This window comes from Berghia stephanieae, chromosome 8 (genome assembly GCF_034508935.2).
Source record: "Berghia stephanieae isolate SIO BIC M18660-M18661 chromosome 8, UCSD_Bste_1.3, whole genome shotgun sequence".
Lineage (NCBI taxonomy): Eukaryota > Metazoa > Mollusca > Gastropoda > Nudibranchia > Aeolidiidae > Berghia > Berghia stephanieae.
The window spans coordinates 35,855,705-35,881,638 of NC_088367.1; the positions used below are offsets into that span (position 1 = coordinate 35,855,705).

The window sequence follows — 25,934 nt, forward strand, 5'->3', positions numbered from 1 at the left end:
TCGGCTAAGTTGAAACCTTCTGTTATTTTTGTCACTTGCTGGTTATCTTAAACCAGTTGTCTGTCGCTGAGATTTACGTGAATTGGGTCAGATTGACTTGTTATTTTAAACTGAGTTTGGAACAGGGAGCGTCGATACCTACTGTATCCCTGTGGTTGTTATATTATGAGAAGTGTTGTTACACATCATCGCTGATTATTCTATTTGCCATTAAAGGCGAGAAGAAATGATAATTGCTTGAAGTAAGTAATTATTGCAATATTTAAATTCATTCGTCAGTTATACCCGAAGGTATATAAATTTCCACTAGTTGATATTGTTGACTGATTTTCTATTTGTATAATTACAAAGACTTTGTTTTTAAGTTTCTCTTGCTTGCTCAAGTGTTTTAACTTCTTTGCTTCATTTTATTGAACTACATTGTCTTTTCCCTTCTTGAACCATCATGGATGTTGAGAAATTAATCAAACTCGGTGCTCAACTAGCATTGGAAGGTGAGGCTTTAAGGAAATGGGTAGATGAACAAATAAAGCAGGAAGAGGCTCGCAAGACGGATGCTCTGAATGAGGCCAAGGCGTGAAGGGAGCACGAGTGAGAACAAAGGGAGCACGAAAGAGAGCAAAGAGAACACAATCGAGAATCGGCAAAGGAGGAGAGCGCCCGCGAAGAGAAGAAACTGGAGCTGAAAGCCGCTCTTTTGGAAAGAGAGTTGGAGTTGGAAAGACTGAAGGTACAGCATCCAACTCATGCCTCCTCCGGGACTCATGTGCCGTCGTCGTCGGTAGGGAAGAGCCCACGACTACCGCCGCTTGATGATAGGAGAGATGATGTCTCGAGTTACATCTCGCGATTTGAGAGGCATGCTTCTGCCAATAACTGGCACAGTTCTGACTGGGCAACCCACCTGGGTGCCCTACTGTCCGGAAAGGCCCTGGAAGTTTATACCCGTATGGACGAGGCCGATGCCAAAGACTTCGGGAAGGTCAGGGACGCTCTGCTCGCGCATTACAATTTGACAGAGGATGGGTTTGCCGCACGCTTCCGTACAAGTAGGCCAGAGCATGGAGAGCGTATGGGCCAATTTAAGATTAGAATTGCTGGGTACCTGGACAGGTGGATTTCTTTGGCGGGGAAAAACAAATCCGACGCTGAAGAGATTATAGATCTGATACTGAAGGAGCAGCTAATCAATTCATGTGGCCGGGATTTACAGGTGTTTCTCAAGGAAAGGAAACCTGGGAACACGGAAGAAGTTGTCAAGTTGGTTGAAAATTATGTGGAGGCGCACTGGGCGATGAACGCCTATTCTAGGCCTCACTCGACCATGCCTAGGACGGGTAAGGAGTCATCATTGACAATGAAGCCGACGAAGGATGAGCGTCATATGAAGGCCATGGAGACGAGTTCAATGGCGCAGAAGGACAACCGGATGACTTGTCATCGATGCTCCAAACCTGGCCATATCGCTCGCGATTGCCGACAGAAGCCACACCAGCTCTCTGCTCTTCGAGCGGAAGTTCCAACGTGTGCATTTTGCAAACGACGGGGTCACACCGAAGAAAACTGCTGGAAGAAACGTGACCGTGTGTCACATACTGCGGCGTCATTGACCACAGAACCGGGGTGCGAAAATCACCACGGATCTATGGAACTCAAATGTGGGTGCACTGTACCCGTGATCTCTGCAGCTTGCACAGCAGACGACAACCATCAATTCTCGTGTATGCCAGTGGCAACAGGCTTCATTGACGGGAAGCTTGTGACTGTTCTGCGTGACAGCGGTTGTAGCTGCGTGGTGGTACGCAAGGGAATATTGTCACCAGAAAAAGTGAGCGACAAGAAAGTACCGGTTTCGCTTGCAGATGGTAGCATTGCAACAGCCTCCGTGGTAGAAGCGGAGTTGAGATGTCCATACTACGATGGGCCGGTTTCGGCAATGCAAATGGACGACACATTGTATGATGTAATTGTAGGGAATATTCCCAATGCAAAATGTCCAGGAATTGCCATTGGGGAAGTGAATGCGGTGGAGACGAGGTCAGCTGGGCACAAGAAGGGCAAGAAGCCATTGACGACGCCGATTGCGTCAAATATCGACATCACTGTCAAGCAGTTAGTGGAGAAACAGACTAACGTCCAGACACTGACGAAGTGCAGGCAGATGGCACAGACCGGAGAGGTAAGACAGACTGGCCGATCTAACGAGACTTGGTATGGTTTCGAAGATGGTGTCCTCGTCCGGTATTTTAGGTCAAAGCTGACCAATCATGGAGATGTCATGAGACAATTGGTCGTGCCGAAGGACCTTAGACCAACGGTTATGAAGTTGGGTCATGAAAGTATACTTGCTGGGCACATGGCCGCAAAGAAGACTACTGATCGGATTCTCAACGAGTTCTTCTGGCCCAGCGTGTGGACCGATGTCCAGAGATTTTGCCAGTCGTGTGACCGATGTCAGCGATCGGCACCTAGAGGGCGAATACCCAAAGTGCCACTTGAGACTGTACCCTTGATAGATGAACCGTTTAAAAGGGTGGCCATTGCCATTATTGGACCAATAATTCCAGCATCAGAAAAGGGGTACAGATACATTTTGACAGTAGTTGATTACTGTACCAGGTATCCTGAAGCGATGCCTATGAAGTCTATGGAGACTGAAACCGTGGCTGAGGCTCTGGTAGATGTTTTTAGCCGGATAGGAATCCCGCGAGAATTCCTTACCGATCGAGGCACTCAGTTTACATCGGAACTGATGTCTGAGGTATGTCGACTCTTGTCAGTGAGACAGCTCACGACAACTCCATACCATCCTCAGTGTAACGGACTAGTGGAGCGCTTCAACGGGACTTTGAAGTCCATGCTGAAGAAGTTAACAGCAGAGCATGAGAGAGATTGGGACAGATATATTAATGCCGCTCTCTTTGCCTATAGGGAAGCACCACAGGAGTCGCTCGGATTCTCACCATTTGAACTACTTTACGGTAGGTCGGTGAGGGGACCACTTACCATTTTGTGGTAATTGTGGTCAAGAGAAGTGGAGGATGAAGAAGTCAAGACCACGTACCAATATATTGTGGATCTCAGAGAGAAAATGGAGAACACAATAAAGCTAGCTCAGGAGAGTTTGGGAGCGTCCTCACTGAGAAGCAAACATTATTTCGACGGAAAGGCTAGACAGAGGTCTTTCCAGGAAGGAGACAAAGTGTTGTTACTGCTACCAACAAAGCGCAACAAGTTGCAAGTTAAGTGGCAAGGACCATACACTGTTGTGAAAAGAGTTGGGAGGAACGACTACACAATTGAAGTCGATGGTGACGAGAGGACATACCATATCAACCTGCTGAAAAGGTACTATGAAAGAGGGTCGCAGGAAGCTGTGGGGCTGCTTCAGTGCGCAGTTGCAGCTATCGTCCATGAAGAGGAAGTGACTGATGGAAGTGACATAGATAGTGATACCGTGCGTATAGAGTTGCCGAAGCAACGTCAGACTGAAACAATCCATGACGTCACAATTGGCACAACCTTGTCACCATTACAAAGAAGCGAGCTGGAGGGCGTTCTCAAGAAGTTTGAGGATGTGATGACAGATGTACCGGGCTGCACCGATGTGTATGAATATGACATCCGGCTCACCACTGACACTCCAGTAAGGAAGAAGCCATACCCAGTGCCTCAAGCGATGAAGGAAACGCTCAGACAGGAAGTCACGACGATGCTTGAGTCTGGGATTATTGAGCCTTCCGATAGCTCGTATTGTTCCCCTTCTGTCATTGTTCGGAAGAAGGACGGGTCAAACCGATATTGCGTGGATTATCGTGCCCTGAACAATATCACAGTGTTTGATGCTGAGCCAATGCCACGCCTTGATGTTCTGTTCCAGCAGATTGGCCCGGAATGCAATTACCTGACGAAAATTGATTTAGTCCGTGGGTATCGGCAAATTCGTCTTTCATCCAAGACCAAGCCCATGACAGCATTTGCAACAGAGCTAGGACTGATGCAATTTACTGTTTTACCTTTTGGCCTCCAAGGTGCACCAGCGGCATTCTCAAGACTTATGAGAAAGGTGCTACGTGGGCTATCAAATGTCAAGAGCTACATCGACGACATTTTGATACATCATGCCGACTGGGAAAGTCATCTCAGGTGCATTGAGACGGTTCTTGGTAGGCTGAGACAGGCGAAACTGACAGCGAGACCAACCAAGTGTTTCTTTGGTCTCCCAGAAGTTGAGTTCCTCGGACATAAGTTGGGAAGCGGCAGGATTGCACCCACCATGGAAAAGGTTGAGGCAATCAGATCAGCTGACCCACCTCAGAATAAGAAGCAACTTCGGAGCTTCTTGGGTCTAGCGTCGTTTTATCGTCGTTATGTTCCCAACTTCTCGGCTGTAACGAGCCCGCTTACAGATGCAATTAGAAATGGTATGCCGAACCGTATTGTTTGGGATGAGCCAAAGCGTCGAACGTTCGAACATGTAAAGAACGTGCTTATATCAGAGCCTGTTTTGCAACTTCCTGACTTTTCAAAGTCATTTATCATCTCGACTGATGCCAGTGATACCGGAGTTGGCGCTATCATGAGCCAAGAACATGAAGGAGAGAAATTCCCTGTAATCTTTCTTAGCAGGAAACTGTTGCCAAGGGAGCAACGTTACTCTGTTGTGGAGCGTGAATGTCTTGCTCTAGTTTGGGCAATACAGAAGTTGAGCACGTATCTTGTCGGGAGACAATTTGTCATTGAGACAGATCACGCGCCTCTTCTTTACTTGAATCGAGCAAAGTCCGAGAATGGCAGACTCATGCGTTGAGCTCTGTTATTGAGTCAGTATCGGTTCACCCTGAGGTCTGTTAAGGGAACTGACAACCATGGGCCAGACTTCTTGTCTTGGATGTGAACATTTCGTTCAAATTATTGTAACAAAAATAGTGTTTTTGTCTTAAGAAGGGGGCTGTGTCACGAAATGTTATTATTAATGTTTTATTAAGTTTATTGTGTCCGCTAATCCCAATGTTATCCTTAGTTCGTGATGTCCCGATATGATGATCATATCGCATTCGTCCTTTTGTAGTTGACTTCTCTGGAATAGATAAAGGGACATAGGGACCTGGTGTTGCGTAGAACCGTTTTAATGGCTTTAGTTTGAGGTCGGAAATTCTATTTCACAGTTCGTGGATTTTCCCGCGAGTCATTTCCGGGCACACAAAGAGAGACCATTTTTAAAAAAAGTATTTCTTTTCTTTTAAAATTCTGTTTCTTGGCTTTTGTAAAACTTTCATCCTCCCCAGTCACCAGTTGGCCGTCCGATCGGACGTATTTTATTTTCTATGCAAAGTTCAGCCGATGCTGTTTTGCAAGAAGTTTTTACTTCAGTTTATTAAAATCAATTAATTGTGATTTTACTTGTTACAGGCCTTGTGGTTGGTGGAATGATTCATTTGATTCTATCTTTCTGCTTATAATATGAGTGTATTAATACAAGTGATTTTCTAATTTGATAGTTTGTGCCAAGCACGTAGGGCAGTGACCACGTGTGTTGAGAAGTTTATAGTGTTGTGATATGTGTAAAGGTGATCTAGTTTAAGTATTATTGCTTTTGTTTTTCTATGGTTAATTAAATATTGTTTTCTTTCCCATTCTAGTGGGCCTGTTGATTTGGGGCCAAAGCCAAAGAAACTATTATATGAATTAACTTTAACCCTGTTGAATTTTGGATGTAAGACCTTTCTTCTTTTGATTTGTGGCCAAAGCCAGAATTCTATATGTTTACCCTCTTCCGCACTAGGACAGGACTGTCCTGGGACAGTCCTGTCCCAAATCTGTAACATAGAATTTAGAGAAATCTACCGCACCTATTGGGACGGGACAAAACAGTCCCGTTGTGTCCCAAGCCGTTGTGAAATGCTACAAAATCAACGGGACAGGACTGTCCCAGTCCCGTGTTCATATCGTTTGTGATAGTAGAAAAATATAGCAGCCTTCCGCACTAGGACAAAAAAGTCCCAGACTTGGCGGCGCCGTGTCAAAATTGAAATGCCTGTCTTTATTTTCTGCATCCCTACTACTACTACTACTACTACTACTACTACTACTACTACTACTACTACTACTACTACTACTACTACTACTACTACTACTACTACTACTACTACAACTACTACTACTACTACACTACTACTACTACTACTACTACTACTACTACTACTACTACTACTACTACTACTGCTGCGGCTAATGCCACTAATATATTAATACCTACATCCCTTATATTTTGTATTTATTTCCAATTCCATTGTATTTATTTTCCAACACTTTTTAGTTCACTTTCTATACTGCATTACACAGTTCCTTCCCGCCTCCCCTCTTTTGACAAAATTAAGTACGCACCTTTTATAAATTTCTATTGCTCTGTTTTAATTCGCGCTTCCTCACAAAGTAGCATACAATTTCCTGCCCATCAATGTTTTTGTTTATGCATCTTAACAACGCCACTACCACATTATCTCATTCGTCTGTAGTTTTTAATTCATCATGTGTTGTTGATGAAGGGGAAATCCGAGACGTCCATTTTATCTGTTTTCGTATATTAAACTGAAGCTTACATTCAATTTCACAGTTATAATTTATTTATTTATTTCAATTCTGAATATAAAAAAGCAAGAACAATTCAAAAAATAATTTTATGTGATGAAACCACGTATAGAAGGCATAGCAACATAAACATTTTCGGCAATTTAAAAACGTAGAGTTTATAAATATAATTTAAGAAGTGTCACACTTTGTGACACAGCAGTAACGTGTCTAAAACCGGTCGCACATCTATTCGGTAACTTGTGGGATCAATTATCTTTATCGTTATTTATTTCGGGAATTCTCAATGAAAATATTTTTAAGTAAGTCCTTCTGAGCCACTTGGACTCATTGTAAAACAAATTAAGTCCTTTAGAGCCTTGTAGCCAATGGTGCGGGAGTTATTCCGGTTTCGATAGCGTGTAGCGGACAATTAACGTATTTGTTTGAAAACCTTTGAACAGGACGCTAGTCTGTAGTCTATCGCAGATTACTATCCCAGCTTGACAGGTACCCTTTTACACCTGAATGGAGTGAGTGATTGGATTAAATTTTCTTGCTCTAGAAAGTACAAATTGGTTTCGGTCGGAATCGAACACAGAACCTCTCAGTCCAGAGTACAACGCGCTAACCATGGGCCATCTTGCCTCCTAAGCTTATAAATCCGGAACTTATCCATGTCTCTGTGGCGTTGAGCAGACAGATAACAGTTTAAACTTTAAAAAAATAAAATTCCCTTTTTCATCCCATAGGGGAAATTTTGCTCGAGGGTCTATTCCAAGGGCAAATTGGAATAACCCAGGCGTCAGCCGCAATGCAGCGCCGAAAATTTAGCTAGGACGAGGTATAATCCAGGCGTCAACCGCAGTGCAGCGCCGCAAATTGAGCTAGGCGAGGTGACTTACTCAACTGATGCCTTTCGGGTACGAAGCATGCTGACTTTCTATTATCCTCTTGAATGATGCTAGTCCGTCAAAGATTACTTTCATCAGCGAACTGGTACTTATTTGCACCTGGGTAAAATGAGGTGATTCCAAGAAAGTCATTTTAAGATAAGATTGGAGATTACCATAGAGTGTACGGAATTGACCCTTGAGCAATCTTTGGGTCATTAAAGGATGCATCCAATATTGTTTTCTCTTTCAATTTGTCTTTTTTTTCCACGTAGTAAAGCACAGAAATATGCAACCTATATTTCATCCATTACTACTACTACTACTACTACTACTACTACTACTACTACTACTACTACTACTACTACTACTACTACTACTACTACTACTACTACTAGTAGTAGTAGTAGTAGTAGTAGTAGTGGTAGTAGTGGTAGTAGTAGTAGAAGTATTATTATTATTATTATTAGTAGTAGTAGTAGTAGTAGTAGTAGTAGTAGTAGTAGTAGTAGTAGTGGTAATAGTAGTAGTAGTAGTAGAAGTAGTAGTAGTAGTAGTAGTAGTAGTAGTAGTAGTAGTAGCAGTAATATTACTCTTGCTATAAGAATATTTCATGATTATATAAAGCTTATGTAAACTAATCCCATCGTACAGTGTAAAAAATCATTATCGTCATGTCGTATCTTATGTTGATTCATAAAATGTGAATTATTAGAGTTGCAATTGCCTACAAATAAACTTTTGAATCTTGTAAAAAAAAAAAATAATGCATTCGCGCAGGTGTGTCCTGGGACAGTCCTGTCCTAGTGCGGAACCCCTTTTGAATAGAAGTTTTCTCCTGTGGGACAGGACAAATTTGTCTCGGGACAGTTTTGTCCTAGTGCGGAAGGAGTCTTACAGATTCCTAGTGCGGAATGGGTGTTAGTTAAAGCTTCCAAACAATCCCAATCGTCGTCTATTCTAATCGGACCCGTTCGCGCAAACAGTCCGCACAAACAGCAAATGGAGATGAATGTATTGTTTCATTCGATGGATTCTCTTTAATTCAAAATTCATGGTTTTGATCATCTGGTTTATGTTACAATACGATAAGTGTAATTTTCAAATATATTTCTTTTTCCGTTTCTTTTTTGTTTTCCTATATTATTTATCTTCAAAATTGTAAATTAAATATTCTTTCTCATCCTTTCTTCCATCTTCATCTCTACCCAAATACATACCTACACATTAACTCCTACCAGCCTAAGCCCGACCATTCACGTCAACCGACCATTCACGTCAACTTACAACTCTCTCTCTCTCTCTCTCTCTCTCTCTCTCTCTCTCTCTCTCTCTCTCTCTCTCTCTCTCTCTCTCTCCCCCCCCCCCCCCCCTTTCAATTTGTCCGTTTATATAGCCGGCACAATATACCTATCCTCTATCCCTCCCTCACCCCCATCCCCATTTTTATGACTTCTTTGTAGTACTTTTTACTGTGTATTACATGTTACTAGTCCATTCTAAGAATGATTCTTTCCTCTCCCCAACCCTCATTTCATACATACAAACATATACATACACCCTCTCTCTCTCTCTCTCTCTCTCTCTCTCTCTCTCTCTCTCTCTCTCTCTCTCTCTCTCTCTCTCTCTCCCTCTCTCTCTCTCTCTCCCTCTCTCCCATTTATCCCCCTCTCCCTTCTCTTGCAACTCTTCTTGCATCCACATCCAACACCCTCTCCATACCTTTACATTGTTACCACATTTGACAAAATGTGATTTTTTGTAACCTTAACTTTTTGTGTTTTGTTTGAACAACATGATGAAGGCCAAGGGTCGAAACGTTGTTTGTTTTATGTTGTTCCCTTATACTTATATATGAGTCGCATTTACTCACTTTACTTTTCTATCCATCTTATTGGTTCATTTAGGCACCTCTAGCTTTTGGTTTTACTATTACACGGGCTGCTGAATTGTGTACCCGTTGCATTTTACCAGTTATTCAGTGCGAGATCTGACAAAATGGAGTTGTAATAATCAAGCTTTGATAATACCAAAGAAACATTAATTTTATGGTGACATCTTCAGTTAAAAACGTTATGACAAGGAATATTCATTTGATTTCAAAACTCAAAGATTTGCAGACATTATTTACATGGAATGACATGGATAGCTTTTCATAGAAGATGACCCCCTCAGATTCCTGATCTGCTTAGATAAAAGCACTTCACTTATTTTTAATAGGAGAGAGAGAGAGAGAGAGAGAGAGAGAGAGAGAGAGAGAGAGAGAGAGGGGGGGGGGGGTAGAGTGAGAGAGAGAGAGAGAGAGGGGGGGGGGGGGGGGGGGGAAGAGAGAGCCTGTAGGGTGGGCGAGCAAACACACATACCATCGTGTAACTTTTAAGTTTAGCTTATGGCAAACTGCCGCTTACCTGGATGCTAGAAGTTTCCGACAGCTCCTAGGACTTGCGAGAAGAGGAATTTGTTTTTATAAGCAGTGTGTAATCTCAGTTTAGGATGCAGTTGTTTTCAATGTGATGGAAGAAGTATCTATGTTTGATTATTTTCATGAATCGTTTAGCAGTTTCTTGTAGCAAGGTTTAACGAAAATATACAGCAGTTGTAAGTACTCTAAGACCATTTTACTCTCACATGCTTACTATTACTATTGCTAATATTATGCAATTAAACATACGGTAATTCAATTTACTCATAGTTAAAAATCCAATGTACCCTATGGAAGGGTCCGAATTTCGTCTCAAAAACTCTTTATTATTATAATTGTTTGGGCTAGTCGGTGTATTCTTATTTGTATGTCTGATACCCCAAATTATTATTGGCCCATTATTGTAATGGGAATACTCTTAGTAAACCAATGCAAAATACTGTCCTTTACAACGTTAAGCCCATAATGCGTTCGGATGTCCGACTTGCTAATGAGCACGTCTGTGTTAGTGCATTGGAAATTGTTTTTATGAACTGTATGTAATCTGAGTTTAGTATTCAATTGTTCTCACTGACTGCTATATAAAAAGTATGTTGAATTAATTATTTTCAAGTTTAGCAGTTCTTGTAGCAAGGTATAACACCATTCTTATGCAGTCGTAATATACAATACAGTAACTCATTTCTATCGAACGTTTATAGCCTAAATATTAATTTTATAATGATGATGATGATGAAAGTAACAATAATAATGATAATGATTATGATGATATTACAGTGTAATGATGATGATGATGATAATGATAATAATAATAATAATAATAATAATAATAATAATAATAATAATAATAATAATAATAATAATAATAATAATAATAATAATAATAATAATAATAATAATAATGATGATGATGATGATGATAATGATAATAATAATAATACAAGGGTAGATTGAAAAGTCTTGAGGCCGCTCTTGTATTATCAAAGCTAAGCTTATAATAGATACGAAATTGACAAAGGTATCAAAACAAAGCTTAGTTTATGTCAAGGCAACATGTCCGTTCTGCTTGTATTAAATTTCTGCAGAGTCGCCGTTCCAGTTTATGATTTTTTTTTAAAGATAAGAAGAAGAAAGAAAGAAAGTAATCATTATATGCATTAGGCATGCGGAGCGAGAATTTACTCCGATTCTGTAGTGATTAACAGACCTAAAAACTGCATTTTACTCTGAATAGGACTTTGGTCTATCACAAATTACTTTGTCAGAACTAACAAACCCAGCTACATAAATCACTGCTTGGTGTCTAGTTGGGCCTTTGAAAAATAGTCAGAATATATGTAGTGCTGTCTGGTTGGAGCCAGAAATCATAATATAAGTTTTTATAGTTGCCGAAGTTGGAGCATTGAGGTGATCATGGGCCACCGAATTGTAGTGTAGTCCAATGCAATACGGCTGAGTGCTTCGAGGAAAGGCAGCAAACGGTTCTTTAGCAAGTCTTCAAACACCTCTGCATTGACCCCCAGAATGATAGTCTCTACCTTCCAGATGATGCAGAAAAGAAAAAAAAATGGTATGGCATTCTTCTATACACCCAGTATCTTCACCACCTGCAAGAACTCTCATGTCTTTTTCTACCCGAATTATCAGTTTAAAAGCGTATGTTTTAAAAGCCGTTGAATGCTCTGTGAAACGTCCATAGAGATATACAATTTTTCAAAGTTATGTAAACAGCATTCATGGTCAATATGACAATATTGAGTATATTTAAGGTAAACTACATAAGTTGTAAGTTCAGAGCAATTAAAGAGAATAATTGTTTTTATTCGGAAACAAGAATGACGTGAACTCATAATCACTAGCCGGAACTAACGTGTTCGTGTCAGCACGAGATTTTTTGGGAAAAACGATAAATTCATCTCATACTTTGTGGTGCGTAACTTGTTTAGAGTCTACATTTTTTACAGTGTAAAAAAATCTTGAATTTTATGACAGCGGTTTTAAAGTATTTTTTTTTATAGGTCTGAAAGAAGAAAACTTTTTTGATATGGCATCAACACGGTCCAAAATCTATATTCAGTTAAGGCAAATTGATTCAAAGGTTGACACAAATTTGTACAACTTTTGATAGAGGGAGAGCTGAGAATACCAGAAAAACACGCGCCATTAATATAAAATCTGACTATAGTAATTTCTTTTATTTCATGGATTGATTTTTGAAAAATTAATAATGATAATAATAAGTAGTATTTATATTGTGTTTAATCATGACTAGGCCGTACTCTTTGCGCTTTTCATCCGCAATTATATAATAATATCACTCCCACACCAATCACAAAGACACGCGATTTCCCACAGCCTCACACAATATAATTTATTTAGAAATCTATATGAAATAATTAGTTATAGAACAAAAATGCCCTTTGAATGTTTGTACTTTTTTGTTTGCCTCTCTAGGGTTTATGGGGATAACATTCCATTTTTATGACCAATGTTTTGAAAGGTTCTCTCGTCATAATACTTTAATCTAAATCGTGTATTTTGTAGTTGTGTGGTGTCCAGACCTGAGCAAAGTGGCCAAGCTGGTGTATAGACTTGTATAGTAATGTGTCAGGTATGATAGAGCTTCACCTGAAAGACATTTAAAGCATAAAAGCGGGGGTTTATAATTTATTCTTTCAGACACAAGGAGTCATGTAATTTTAGAGATGTCTTTTTTATTTCTTTATATTCTTTTTGTTGTTGTTCATACCCTCTATACCCTCTATCTAGTTTTAAAATCTTGTCAGATGGAATGTTTTGAGTGAAAGTTGCAGTAATCCATTCTCGGAAAGATTAATGTAGTCATCAAAGTGTAAGTAACACCAGATGTTAAATTAATTTCAAACAGGTAAAACTGTCTTTAGATAGGTTTTACACATAACATTTAGTCTTTTAACTTATTTAATTTCTGATTCATGCCTGAGCAACTCCTTCTTGAGAGTGAGGAGATGAAAGAAACAAACATTTTTATCATAGAAGTCAAACTAAAATTAGAATTTTTAAAATATGATTATATAAACTAAATCTCTAGTGTGCTTTTTATATCTGTTCCTACAGTGTATAATATGATACTGCACGCTCTGTGCGATGTAGATTATTGCGAGGTCAAACGGCGTAAGAAACCCAGTTCAACCAGAAAATATCTGTAATTGAAACAAGAAACCAAATCCTTCATGTGGTCCAAATTTCATAACGTTGTATTACTTAAAACCCCGTAGTTTCCCGACTTGTCAAACCGGCATAGCTAAGAAGAGCAAACTGACATAATGGTCAAAGGATATAATTATAATTATTACGAGTCGATCCATTGTAAGGAACAAAACAAACTGACAACAATAATATATAACCAAAAAAAAAAAAAAAACAAAAAAACAAAAAGGATTGGTTTCTTTTCTAATTACTGCTTTAAATTTTTGTTGTCCTTATATTTTTGAGAACTGCGAATTCGTCAGGGCAAAACGCAAATTATCGTTGCTACTCTTTGTATTTCTGTTAACGAGTACACCGACTTTTAAAGTCGGGTGTTTCTTTTTTACGAAACCCGCCGAAGTAGGCAGCAGTGGGGAGTAAACCTGGGACTCAGCGCTTTGAGGTTTCGACGATAGGAAATATTATTATTATTATTATTATTATTATTATTATTATTATTATTATTATTATTATTATTATTATTATTATTATTATTATTATTATTATTATTATTATTATTATTATTATGAACCTGGGACTGGGTTTCGGCGGGTTTCGTAAAAAAGCAATTACTTTCTTTTACGAAACCCGCCAATATCCGACAAAGTTATGGGAATTAGGCAATAGTGGGGAGCGAATCTGAGACTCAGGGAAGTGTACACCAGTGGGGAGTAAACCTGAGACTATGGTTTTAGGCGGGTTTCGTAAAAAAGCAATATCAGGGGGGTATTACTTTTTTTTTAGGAAATCCAACGAGTCCTGACAATATCCGACAAAGTCATGGGGAGTAGGCGACAGTGGGGAGTGAACCTGGAACTCAGGGAAGTGTACACCAGTGGAGAGTGAACCTGGGACCATTGGAAGAGGATATCAGTGGAAAATGAACCTGGGACTATGGGAGATGGATACCAGTGGGAGTTGAAGCCGGACTATGGGATTTGGCTTCCAGAGGAGAATGAACCTGACACTTTAGGAGGTGGGCACCAATGGGGATTGAACCTGGGAGTACGAGAGGTGGACAGTGATCCCAGAAGGGTACTTCTCTTTTTCAAAATCTACCGAAATCGTCAAAAGTTAGGGAAAGTGGGGACCCGTGGACAATGAACAAGGGACTTAGGGAATTACACCAGTGGGGAGTGAACCTGGGACTATGGGAAGAGGATATCAGTGGAAAATGAATCTGGGACTGTGGGAATTGAAGCCGGACTATGAGAGATGAACCTGAGACTATAGGAGGTGGGCACCAATGGGGATTGAACTGAACCAGGGACTACGAGAGGACAGTGGAACAGTGAGCTAAGAAGCGTACTTCTCTTTTTCGAAATCTACCGAAATCGTCAAAGTTATGGGAAGTGGGCACAAATGGGGAATGAACCTGGGACTCAGGAAAGTGCATACCAGTGGGGAGTAAACCTGGGACTATGGGAAGAGGATATCAGTGGAAAATAAACCTGGGACTATGGGAGATGGATACCTATGGGAATTAAAGCCGGACTATGGGAGAATAACAACCCAAAATCATTAACTGACTGCGTTTCTATTCTATTCTAATGACCTCAATCTCCATTTATTTTTTCTGTACTGTACTTCGAACATCTTGTTCAGGAAGACAGGCATACATACGTTTATTGTTTGCTCTGCTATATGCTGGGATTGCCGTAAGCAACGTTTATAATTTGCCAAAGCTGTTTGTTTTAGCTTTCATCGTGAGGATGTTATAAAACCGTGTCCTTAGGCAAGTATCTATATCCTTAAACTTTAAAAAAAAAAAAAAAGTTAGCTCTTATGATTATACACGGACCTTCTTTAGAACAATACAAACTTCCTTTGACGCAATAGAGGATCCCTGTTTTTACCTATTCGGTTTCTTTTTTTTTCTTTTTTCCATATCTTTTAGAAACGTCATTTAACTATGAAATAATGAGAGAGAGAGAGAGAGAGAGAGAGAGAGAGAGAGAGAGAGAGAGAGAGAGAGAGAGAGAGAGAGAGAGAGAGAGAGAGAGAGAGAGAGAGAGAGAGGAATAGAGAAAGTAAGAAATAGACGAAGAGAGGGAGAGAGAGTGTGAGTTTGAGTGAGAGAGAGCGTTCGGGGGTGGGGGGTTGTGTGAAAGAGAATAAGTCAGTTTAAAATGTGTTGAAGGACGAGTGAGGAACATTAAAGTTCTTGGATGTCAATAATGCATTTGCAACCATTCTTATATTCAGTGACTTAAAACATTATGTTTCCTGTTATTAATGTGTAAAAGATGTATGTGCGCATTAAAAAGTAAATTTGTTGTGAGGATCATGTTATCATAAGATCCACACATTTCTATTGATGCTTATTATATTTGCTCGTGCAATGTAAACCACTGAAAATTTTCCATTGTGTGGACATTAAAAATGTATCACTAATTCATGCAATCCAAATTCAGCATTATTTGTTACCAATCGTCCCAAAACGGAATTATATCGGGGTGTAAGTTGAATTTTAAGTTTTAGAGTGATTTTTGACATCATCTGGTTCATTCCGAAATGATATCAGATCGGCACGAAATGTTTATACTTGCACTTATAAGTAAAATCTGATGACCCAATTTATCATGGTCTCATCAAACCAATAATTGCGTTCAGCTATCAGACCTGCACATGAGTGCAAGTTGATATAAACCAATCTAACTAAAAACATCAGATCGCCTTGGCTGTGATGTATATGATTCAGCGTATAATCAGCAATTTATCAAAACAACAATTCTATCAACGGCCATTATTTATTAATATACTATGCCATCGTCTCATATTGGTATTATGAGGGATTGGTTTATACAATATATTGTCAAAGACATAAGACAGGCAGATTGATTTTCCCCCCTTTCCTTGAAAGCTTTCTCACTGCTTTGTCCGACATATGTTTCAAATTGACTTTTTCATGTGTCTTACTTAGTATGATATATTTTAGACGAAAATTGCAAAAATTGCAATCCATCAATTATCTATATCTATAAATATAATTTCTGCACCTTAAACAGCGCTGTTCGAATTATGATCAAAAGTACATAGCAACTCGCCAATTAAAATTAAAAAAAACAAACAACAAAACAACACACACACACGCACACACATGCACACACACACACACACACACAAACCATGAATACAATCCATTGTTGTTCTGCATTAAAAAGAAAAAGAAAAGAAAAAAAAACAAAGAAAGTAGGAAATCAAGAAAAACAATCGAACATAATTTATATTCAAAACTCCCTTATTTTGGCCTGATTTCCACTGGTTTGTGTTTGACACCGTTGTAAATACAGTGTAGGTCGTTTGGAACCGATGTACTCAGCATTAGTCGGAGTCGGACGGTTACCTTTCAAATAGGACGCTAGTATATTGCAAAGTATTTTCCGTCAGATCTAATAGAAACAGCTGCCCAGTGTCGCGATCTGCCGGTAAAGACAAATAGAATTTAGTAATTTTTCCCCCAGGTACAGAAGTCGCCTGGTGCATCTTTCATCCTGTTATAGATGGGTTAAGATTCTGGCCTGGCATCTCGACAGATAGTAATAAAGTTTTTAAGTTTAAAGGAATAAGTAATATTGGTAGCTGTGGCACGTTAGATAGGGAAAGATCAGGGTTAAAAGATAAGTAATCCCTTAAAGTGGAAATACTTTAAAATAAATCAATAGAATAGCCTCACAATAACACGTAACAGTAACACACAATTAAACAAATGCATCATAGTAACTTTTAATTAATTAAAGTTAGACTATGGGTACGTTAATTATTCATCCTCTCTCATTCTTTACCACCCAATTCATGGTTTTTTTCTTATCTTATTAGTAGAGGTTGGGTGTGAGTCAATGGCGGGCATTCATTTGTGTGGTGGTAAGGATGGCTTCTGCTTGCTTAGTTCATGGATGATTTCTTGGTCATTCTTTGGGTGTACTAAAGCATCACTTGATTAGTGGGTAAACAGATATGCACATACATAGGAGCAAAAGTTTGACTGGTCGGAAAAGTTTGGTATTGAAAGGATTTTAATTAACGAAGCCTTGACAACACCACTAATCTCATAATAATAATAATAATAATAATAATAATAATAATAATAATAATAATAATAATAATAATAATAATAATAATAATAATAATAATAATAATATATACTTTATTCATCCAAAAAATGGAAATTCGTTTACAGACGTGGCATGCATAAAAATGTATAAACACAAAGTTGAGAATCTATGGCGACAATGTGTGTGTGTATGTGTGTATATATATATATATATATATATATATATATATATATATATATATATATATATATATATCGAACACCATGTGGCAAAAATGAATTAAGGTGACGTGTTATCTTTGTTTTTATAGATATAAGGCGACGGCTCCTCGTGGAGAACTTAATATATTTGCGAAGGGGGTGATCGCCATCCTTCATTACTTTCTCCATTTTACTTAGACAAAATCTCTTGAACAGTTCTTCCACATTGGAAATTGGGTGAGTATAACTCCTGGCTTTATCAATTATCCGATCAATTTTCTTAATGTCACAAATACTGGCATTTCCACACCATGCTGTAATACAAAAAATAATAACGGTCTCCAAAACGGATTTATAAAAAAGGTAGCATAACGTTTTGTCTATGTCAAATAATGAAAGTTTCCGAATAAAATACATTCTTCTGTTCAATTTGGAGATAACAGCATCGGTTTGTAAATGCCACTGCAATTTATTGTCAATTAAAATACCCAAATATTTGTAAACCGAAACTTGCTCAACAGCTTGATTTTTAATTTTGAGCGGAGTGATGGAATTTGTGTTCTTCCTAAAATCAAAAAATCATTTCTTTGGTTTTTCCTACATTTAATTTCAGGGAGTTATCTTCACACCAACCAACAAATCTGTCGATCTCAGATCTGTACGCCGTTTCATCATCTTTAAATAGTAACCCTTGAAGGGCAGGGTCGTCAGCAAATTTCAAAATTGGGACCAAGTCACTTGTACAGTCATTTGTGTAAACCGTAAAGAGGCGAGGAGAGAGAACTCACCCTTAAGGGGCTCCTGTATTAGTAATTATTTTATTAGATTTGTTTCCATTAATTTCTACAAATTGTGCTCTCTCTTAAAGAAAGTCTAGAATCCAGGAAATCAAATGGGGATTTATATTCAAACATTTCAGTTTTTCAACAAGTAAATGGGGCCGAATCGTGTTGAATGCTGAAGAAAAATCAATAAAAAGAATTCTGCAATATGCTTTTGGTTTATCTAAATAAATGACTGTAAATATTATTCAACAAAAGGTTAATGGCATCATCAACACTTCTATTTGGTTGATATGCAAATTGTAAGGGGTCAGATTGGGGACCAAACTGGAGATTAAGCTTTTTCAGTACAAGTCGTTCGAAACATTTCATAACAATAGATGTCAGGGCTATATGTCTGAGATCATTCATACAAGAGACCTTATCTTTCTTGGGGACAGGGACAATTTTCGATGTTTTCCAAATGGCCGGAATACAGGATTGTTGGATAGACATATTAAAATTAATGGTAAAAATATAACACAATCGCTCGGCACACACTTTCAGTAACTTGCCTCTAATGCCATCTGGCCCACACGCTTTTCGTACATTTCCTCTCTCAAACTCTCTCCCCACTCGCCGTTCATCAAACACAATCTCATCTTCTGTGCCGTCATTTAATAATGTTGATCTAATTCTATTAATTTCATTTTCAAAATTACCGTCATCAAATCGTGCTTTAAAATTGTTTAATTCATTGATGTCAACGTCACTCAATGAGCTTGACTTCCTTTTATTGTTGTTATGGTTGACGGTCGTCTTCATTCCCTTCCATATATCCTTAATATTCCCAGATCTTCAATCATCCTCTAATTTTGACTTATAATAAGCCTTGCATTTCTTTATTTCTCTCTTTATTTCCTCTTGTTTCGTTTTCAAACCTTTCCTATCTCCCTTGGCGTATATATACTTCCTTTTCATTCAAAAGTAATTTCATTCTTTTTGTGACCCAGGGTTTGTTGTTAGCATACATCACTATTTCTTTTTTTTTTCACATACCTTCTGCACACAAAACTCAATATAATCGGATACACATTCATTCAATCCATTCACGTCACAGCATTATCAACAAACGCACCCCAATCAGTACATTCAAAACAACCCTGTAATTCCAAGTAGGCCTTGCTATTTAGAACATCAATAGTCTTTTTCTCAGGTTTAAAGTTGTTGGTATACAGGCCTATAAATATAAAATGGCAGCAACAATATCATATCATGGTCAGAGTTACCCGGTGGCGCACGTGAAAAACATCGATAAGACAATTTGACATTACAATAAAATAGATCTAGAATAGCGTCGCCTCTTGTGTTGCAACTGACAAATTGGTAAAGCCCCGGAAATTTTAATTTACACTGATTAAAATCCCCTGTTAATAATAATAAACAGTCAGGCGAAGATTGTTTTATTCGGTCAATCTCATCGTAAAGCACGTCGTTTGCCTCGTTGGTGTTGGCGTCTGGTGGGATGTATGTTGTTATGATCACCACTTTTGTAAATTCCCGTGGTAAATAGAATGGAAGAATTGACACAGTCAACAGTTCAATATTACCATCAGTGTTTGGAAACAATACAACTGTTATTTTTGTGACACCAATAATAATAATAATAAATAATAATAATAATAATAATAATAATAATAATAATAATAATAATAATAATAATAATAATAATAACGAGTTACAATTATGTCTTGGGACGGGGGAAAACAAGTTACGCAAATATGAGCATAAGAATCAATACATACTATGAATACATTATATTAATGTTGCGCATAAGCGATAGCACATTTGTATTTGTAAATTCATGTAAATGTAATTCATCCAATTGAAGGGCACACATACATATACACACATAGAGTCTATATAGATATAGAGAGTGAATGAAATATTGCTTATAATGACATGAATTATCGATTTATTTTATTGTTGGCATCTACTTACGGTCCAGTCGAAAACACTACATTAATTACTATTCACTACACATAATAGTTTTAAATTTTGATTGATTGATCCGGGTTCCATCTCTTTCCAGAGGTCGGGTGTCATGGCCTTCCATCCTTCACGGTCCATTGCAGCCTCGTTACAGTCTGCCATGCGCCGTCCTGTAGCTTCCTTGATGCCATCTGTCCAGGATTTCCTCTGTCTTCCTCTGCCTCTCTTTCCTTCAATTCTTCCCTCCATTATCCTTTTTTCGAGACTATCATGTCTTCGCATATGTCCAAAATATGACAGCTTTTTGTGCTTCACAGTCAAAAGAAGTTCTTTTTGTTTTTGGCCCATTAGGTCGAGGACTTCGATGTTTGTTTTTCTTGCTGTCCAAGGTATTTTCAGTATTCTCCTGTACGTCCACATCTCAAAAGCTTCAATGCGTTGTTCTGTCTGTGCGGTTAGTGTCCACGTTTCACAACCATAAAAGAAAATGGACCACACATAGCATTTGGTGCATCTCATTCGTGTTCTGATGGAGATATTTGTGTTGTTGAGGATTGGCTTTAGTTTCATGAACGCATTTTTGGCCAGCATTATTCGTCTCCTGATCTCTTTGTCAGACTTTGCATCGGATGTTACCAACTGCCCCAAGTACGTGAACTCCTTTATTTGTTCCACTGGACACAGTTTTAAATTACATTAATTAATAATAACAGAATTAAATAAAGATTGATGTAAGAAAGTCGTATCCTCGTTCACGCTGTATATTCATCTAAATATGATATGCAAGTCTGGTCACAGCAGTTTGGCCAAATCTAGTGCCATAATGAGATAAAGAACGAGATGGCTTAAGCATCTCCCTTTTGATTGAAAATGATCGGAGTTTGGGTCTTTGGCGGGGACCATTGGGTCCCTGAATTTTAGTTTTTAGATTTTAATGGCAATTTAGCAGGATCCAATCACATCCCCGATTTTTGACTTTAGATTTTTGACTTGTCAATTCAGATGTGATATTTACGAAATCATTAAAACGGTTATCTTATGTAGAATTGGATCTCTGGATAATTCTATCGGCATCATAAAACGTAGTGAAGAGTGTGGGCAGTATTAGGCGCGGTACGGCCTTTTGATCCCAGTAATAGCAGACGCCGCCGGGCAATTCCACGATGAATTTTATCGTCTTGGTGGTCTGTAATTAATGCAGCGTTATAAAATTATGTAGGAGGACTGTGAGAAAGTCTGGGTGGGGATCCTGACCTCCCTTAGTGGGCAGGGAGGTACATGCTGTGTCTTCTATCCCCCCATACCCGTTTTCCAATTGTTTCCTGTCATTGTCTTGGAATGAGATTACTTAGTTTTGTCCTTGCTGGAGTTCCTTGGCTGGGAGGGAAATAGTCGAATGTATAGTTATTGTTTTGGCAGATTATATTTTTTTCCTTGTAAATCTCTCTGTTATGCATTGTATTATGTTTAGTTTACATATTATATTATATGATTGATAAACATTTGAGTGTATTCCTCTTAGTTGGGACCTGTGCTTGTGTCTGGGTGAGACTTTTAGGTGATCTCAAATTAAGTACTTTGACGGTGTGCTCTTGGAATCTACATCTGTTCCCTATTTGAACCAATTCCCCTTTGTCTTACCTTTTCTTTTGTGCTTTAATTAATTGTAATTCTAGAAAATCTTACTATCCCATTTTCTTCCTTTTTACTGGCGCTGATATGACCTTAATGTGTTGCAAGCGCCGTAAAACCCTTAAAAACAAACAACTGTGAGAAAGTTATGTGTGGTAATTTATGCAGTGTTATTGTTATGAAATTACGGAGGTAGGGTGTGTGAAAGGTATGTGTGATTTGGAATCACTACACCCAATCATTACTTATTGGACTTAGGGACAGAAAAAATAGAGATAAAACCTCATCTGAACCCAGGACCAATGACGTTCTATTTACCTGTGAGTCGAGTGATGTCACAACTAAGCTATCTGGACTCCCTAATGCTTTTGTTTTCTTTAAAACAAAAAAGATGATATGTCTTACACTTACACTATTTCTTTTTATTGTTCATCTTTATACGTAATTTCCGTCACTGACAGCGCATGGCTGGCGTTTCCATGCTTTAGTTAAATATCGATTGTGTTATTGAAGTTACAAGGATACAATCATTTTAAATAAAAATCCTACAAAGTTTTGTTTCTTTTCCTAAAATGCGTTTCTATGAATCGAAACGGATCGTTGTTCAGGGTGTAACTTGTAAACACGTCATAATATTTATGTTTCTTTCTTTAACTTGGCCTTTAAAAAAAGATGCGGTATTCATGTCAAAAGGGTGGGGTTTGTATGAAGCTTATGAAATGCACCACAGATAACACAGGACCTAGTAGTCTGTGCACAGAATTGAGGTGTAGACTCTATTATAATTTCGATAAATAACGTCAAAAGATATTTCTGTTCTTGGACGTTTATTGTGTAGCTTTCTAGATATCACGTTTTAAGAAAACATCGATATGTACTATATTATGCTATACTCTATTTATAACAATAGACATTGATTGCTCCGTCTCTCAAGGGTAAATGTGACCTTTGAATTTACAGTGTACCTACAAACATCACTGGGGTTTATATTGCCTTGTCTCGGTCTACACATGTTCAGTGTTCCTGTTTGATTTGGATAGGGACCCCTTGTAAAGCGCTCTGAGCACGATTAGTGGATATTGCGCTGAATAAAATCTCAAGTTTAACAGAGTTGTGAATACGGTTGTTTTTTTGTTTTTGTGAAGTTTCCTTACTCTACATTTGAGAAATTCCGCCTTTGTCACTCCTGTAATACGACATACCCACTTTTCGTCTTTCTTTCATGTGCAAGTGCTTTCGTTGTGTAGTATGTTGGGTGGGATGGAAGTGGAGAGTGTATAAAGATGAATATTTTTATATTATATAGGTCACGTTCGTTAACTCAGCTGCAGGTGAAATTTTTAAAATCATTACAAATATACCTGGCTTCTATTCATACTAGACTTCACATGATCTCTCTTTCTCTTTCTATTTCTGAATCTACTTACGATTAAGTCTACAGGCACAGAGAGAAGGAGAGAGAAAGAGAGAGAGAGAGAGAGAGAGAGAGAGAGAGAGAGAGAGAGAGAGAGAGAGAGAGAGAGAGAGAGAGAGAGAGAGAGAGAGAGAGAGAGAGAGAGAGAGATAAATGAATGAATAAGAAGACAAACAGAAAGGAGCACACGCACAAACACAAACACACACACACGGGGGGGGGGGGGGGGGGGGAATTGATTGATTGAGAAGGAGAGAGGAAAATGTTTTAAAAAACACACACACAGTGTGTGTGTGTGTGTGTGTGTGTGAGAGAGAGAGAGAGAGAGAGAGAGAGAGAGAGAGAGAGAGAGAGAGAGAGAGAGAGAGACCTCGCATAATATTACCAGCCGACAACATATTTTGTTTGTGCAGTTTCATCCTTAAAAATAGGCAAATAAAAGTAAGACTAAATCCCATACGCTTCTTGTGAGACTGTTTGAGATAAAGATGGAGATTTTCATTGAGCAGAGGATGTACGAGATGGAGAGTGAGTCAGCGTTTATGTATGTTTGTAATGCATAGGGAGCACGAAGCCCGAAGCATGTAGTGCATTTGTAGTTCAATGAATGAGTACTATTTTTATCTTACGGTGAAGTCTCCGAGTTTTATGTTTAGATTAGCCTCACGTGAAGTGTTCTTCGCCGATGTCAGAAATTCCCAAACTCATTTGATCATTGACACTGTCATCTATTGATTGACCCCTTACACTTTACAGACCCCATGATATGTGTGTGTTGGTTTGTGTAAGAGGGGGGGGGGGGGTGGGGGGCAAGAGATAATATTAAAATTTAAAAAAAAATTAATTTGAAATATGAATTCATAGAAAATATTTCTAAGTGTTTTGGAATTCGACCTCGTTTTGCATTGAGATTCGCTTTCGTTTTCTCCGAATATTATTTTAATTAATAGATATTAGATAGATTAAAATAAAACGTTCAGAGTTGGGGATTTCTAAAATTGTGTTTGAATCTCTAAAATTAATCTGATTATTTCTATCTCGATCTTGATCTTAAGATTTGTTTTTAACCTGTTATTTATAGATGCTAAAAATAAATAAATGATTAAATGAATGCATTAGACATAAATAGATTAATTAAATGGACAGATAAATGAGCAATTAAATAAGAATAAGTAAATAAATTGATAAATAGAAAATATGTATATATAAAATATTAATTATGTACATTGATAGATGAATAGATAATCAGCAAAAATAAATAAACAAATGAATATATAAGTAAATAGGCAATAAGGAAAGACATAAATACATCAATTTAATGAATAAACAAATAGTTAATAAATTGTATATGAATGAAGAAATAGATAATAAACAATTATATGAAAAAAATTAATCACAGAATATTCAAATTTATATAGGGCATTTCCAAGGCTTTACCATATTCGTTAAAAGTAATAAACAAAAATTAATATAACAGCTTCAAAAAAGAACAGAATACCCAACATGGACCGTTTCGGACTCAAAACCCTTCTTCATCCGACAACAGAAAAAACAATAAAGACATAAATACATTACTAAATCCCAGATTGACGACAGGGAAATTTTGTAGGCCCTCTCTGTTGTAGAAAAATCGTGACTTCAATTTTTTTTTCATTACTTTTTACAGTCCTCAGCTTCTAGCAGCTTAGTATCACCATATTCGTTGCGCTTTGTGTTTTTAGAATTGTTTCAAAAGTAAATAAGGATTGACTCTTTATCCTGGAATTTCAGCCCACTCAAAATCATGACAATCTACATAAAACACTTTATCCCAATGCTGACGGTTTACTGAATAAATGGGAAGAATTGAAAATATTAATCGCCCATGTAAAGCCTTTTATTATATGTATAACAAATCATAGCAAAAAAAAAAAAAAGTAAAAAAAAAAAAAAAGAAAAGTGAGCTTATATAGGGCAATATCCACTAAATGTGCTCAAAGCGCTTTACAAGGGGTCCCTGGTCAACAGCAATATTTAACATGTAGGACGGGACATGACGCCTGTTAGGCGATATTACAATTTTTCGGACAAATACAACGCTGTTAACGGCCAGGTACTCATTTTACACCTGAGTACGCTGAGAGAATGTGAGTAAAGAGCCTTTTCCAAGGACTATGCGCCGAGCTCGCGGCTCGAACCCAGGACCTTCCGAAAGCGAGTGTCATACCACTAGACCACATTGCCTCACAGAAAGGTTAGAATAAATAGATATATACATACAGATTGTCAGCTATCTGGCTATGATCTTTTAATTAATGATTCGCCTGAAAGAGGAGTTGAAATATTATACAAAGTCTAAATGCGCAGATATGTTCGAATTTAACCGTGATGAATCTATCGGAAAGCGTTTGGTGTACAGTCAAATTGGAGGATAGAGTTATGTTCCCTGGTAATACACGTATAATAATAATAATAATAATAATAATAATAATAATAATAATAATAATAATAATAATAATAATAATAAATAATAATAATAATAATAATAATAATAATAATAATAATAATAATAATAATAATAATAATAATAATAATAATAATAATTTGCTCTTACATAAAAACATTGTTCACATTCGCATAAAAGTAAAAGCTCTGAGTGATGATCAACCTGCCTCCCGGAGTAGAGAATAGTAGTTTCTCTTGTGCTAGCTTGTATTATTCCAGCTCCTCTCCTTCTTGTGGTACCTACTGTGATGTTTAATTGAAACTCTTGCGAGTCCAATTCCGA

The 25,934-nt window shown here is 37.8% G+C and overlaps 3 protein-coding genes across 6 annotated transcripts in view; 2 read left to right on the plus strand and 1 right to left on the minus strand.

Moving 5' to 3' along the window:
• The window catches only part of LOC144978581 (uncharacterized), a 92,508-nt gene that overhangs the window by 34,501 nt on the left and 32,073 nt on the right, over positions 1-25,934 (plus strand). The window contains exon 1 of one of the 4 annotated variants that reach the window (XM_078924847.1): positions 9,946-10,061. The exons of the other annotated variants lie outside the window; for them this stretch is intronic. The gene's annotated coding sequence lies outside the window, so the exon portion shown is untranslated. Of the gene's footprint in view, positions 1-9,945; positions 10,062-25,934 lie in introns of those variants that run through there. 4 annotated transcript variants of the gene reach the window in all.
• LOC144978992 (uncharacterized) lies at positions 446-3,019 on the plus strand. The gene is made up of 2 exons (XM_078925612.1): positions 446-574; positions 650-3,019. Exons 1-2 carry the CDS (start codon positions 446-448, stop codon positions 3,017-3,019), a joined length of 2,499 nt encoding a protein of 832 aa, XP_078781738.1.
• LOC144978993 (uncharacterized) lies at positions 18,370-18,954 on the minus strand. The gene has a single exon (XM_078925613.1). It carries the CDS (start codon positions 18,952-18,954, stop codon positions 18,370-18,372), a length of 585 nt encoding a protein of 194 aa, XP_078781739.1.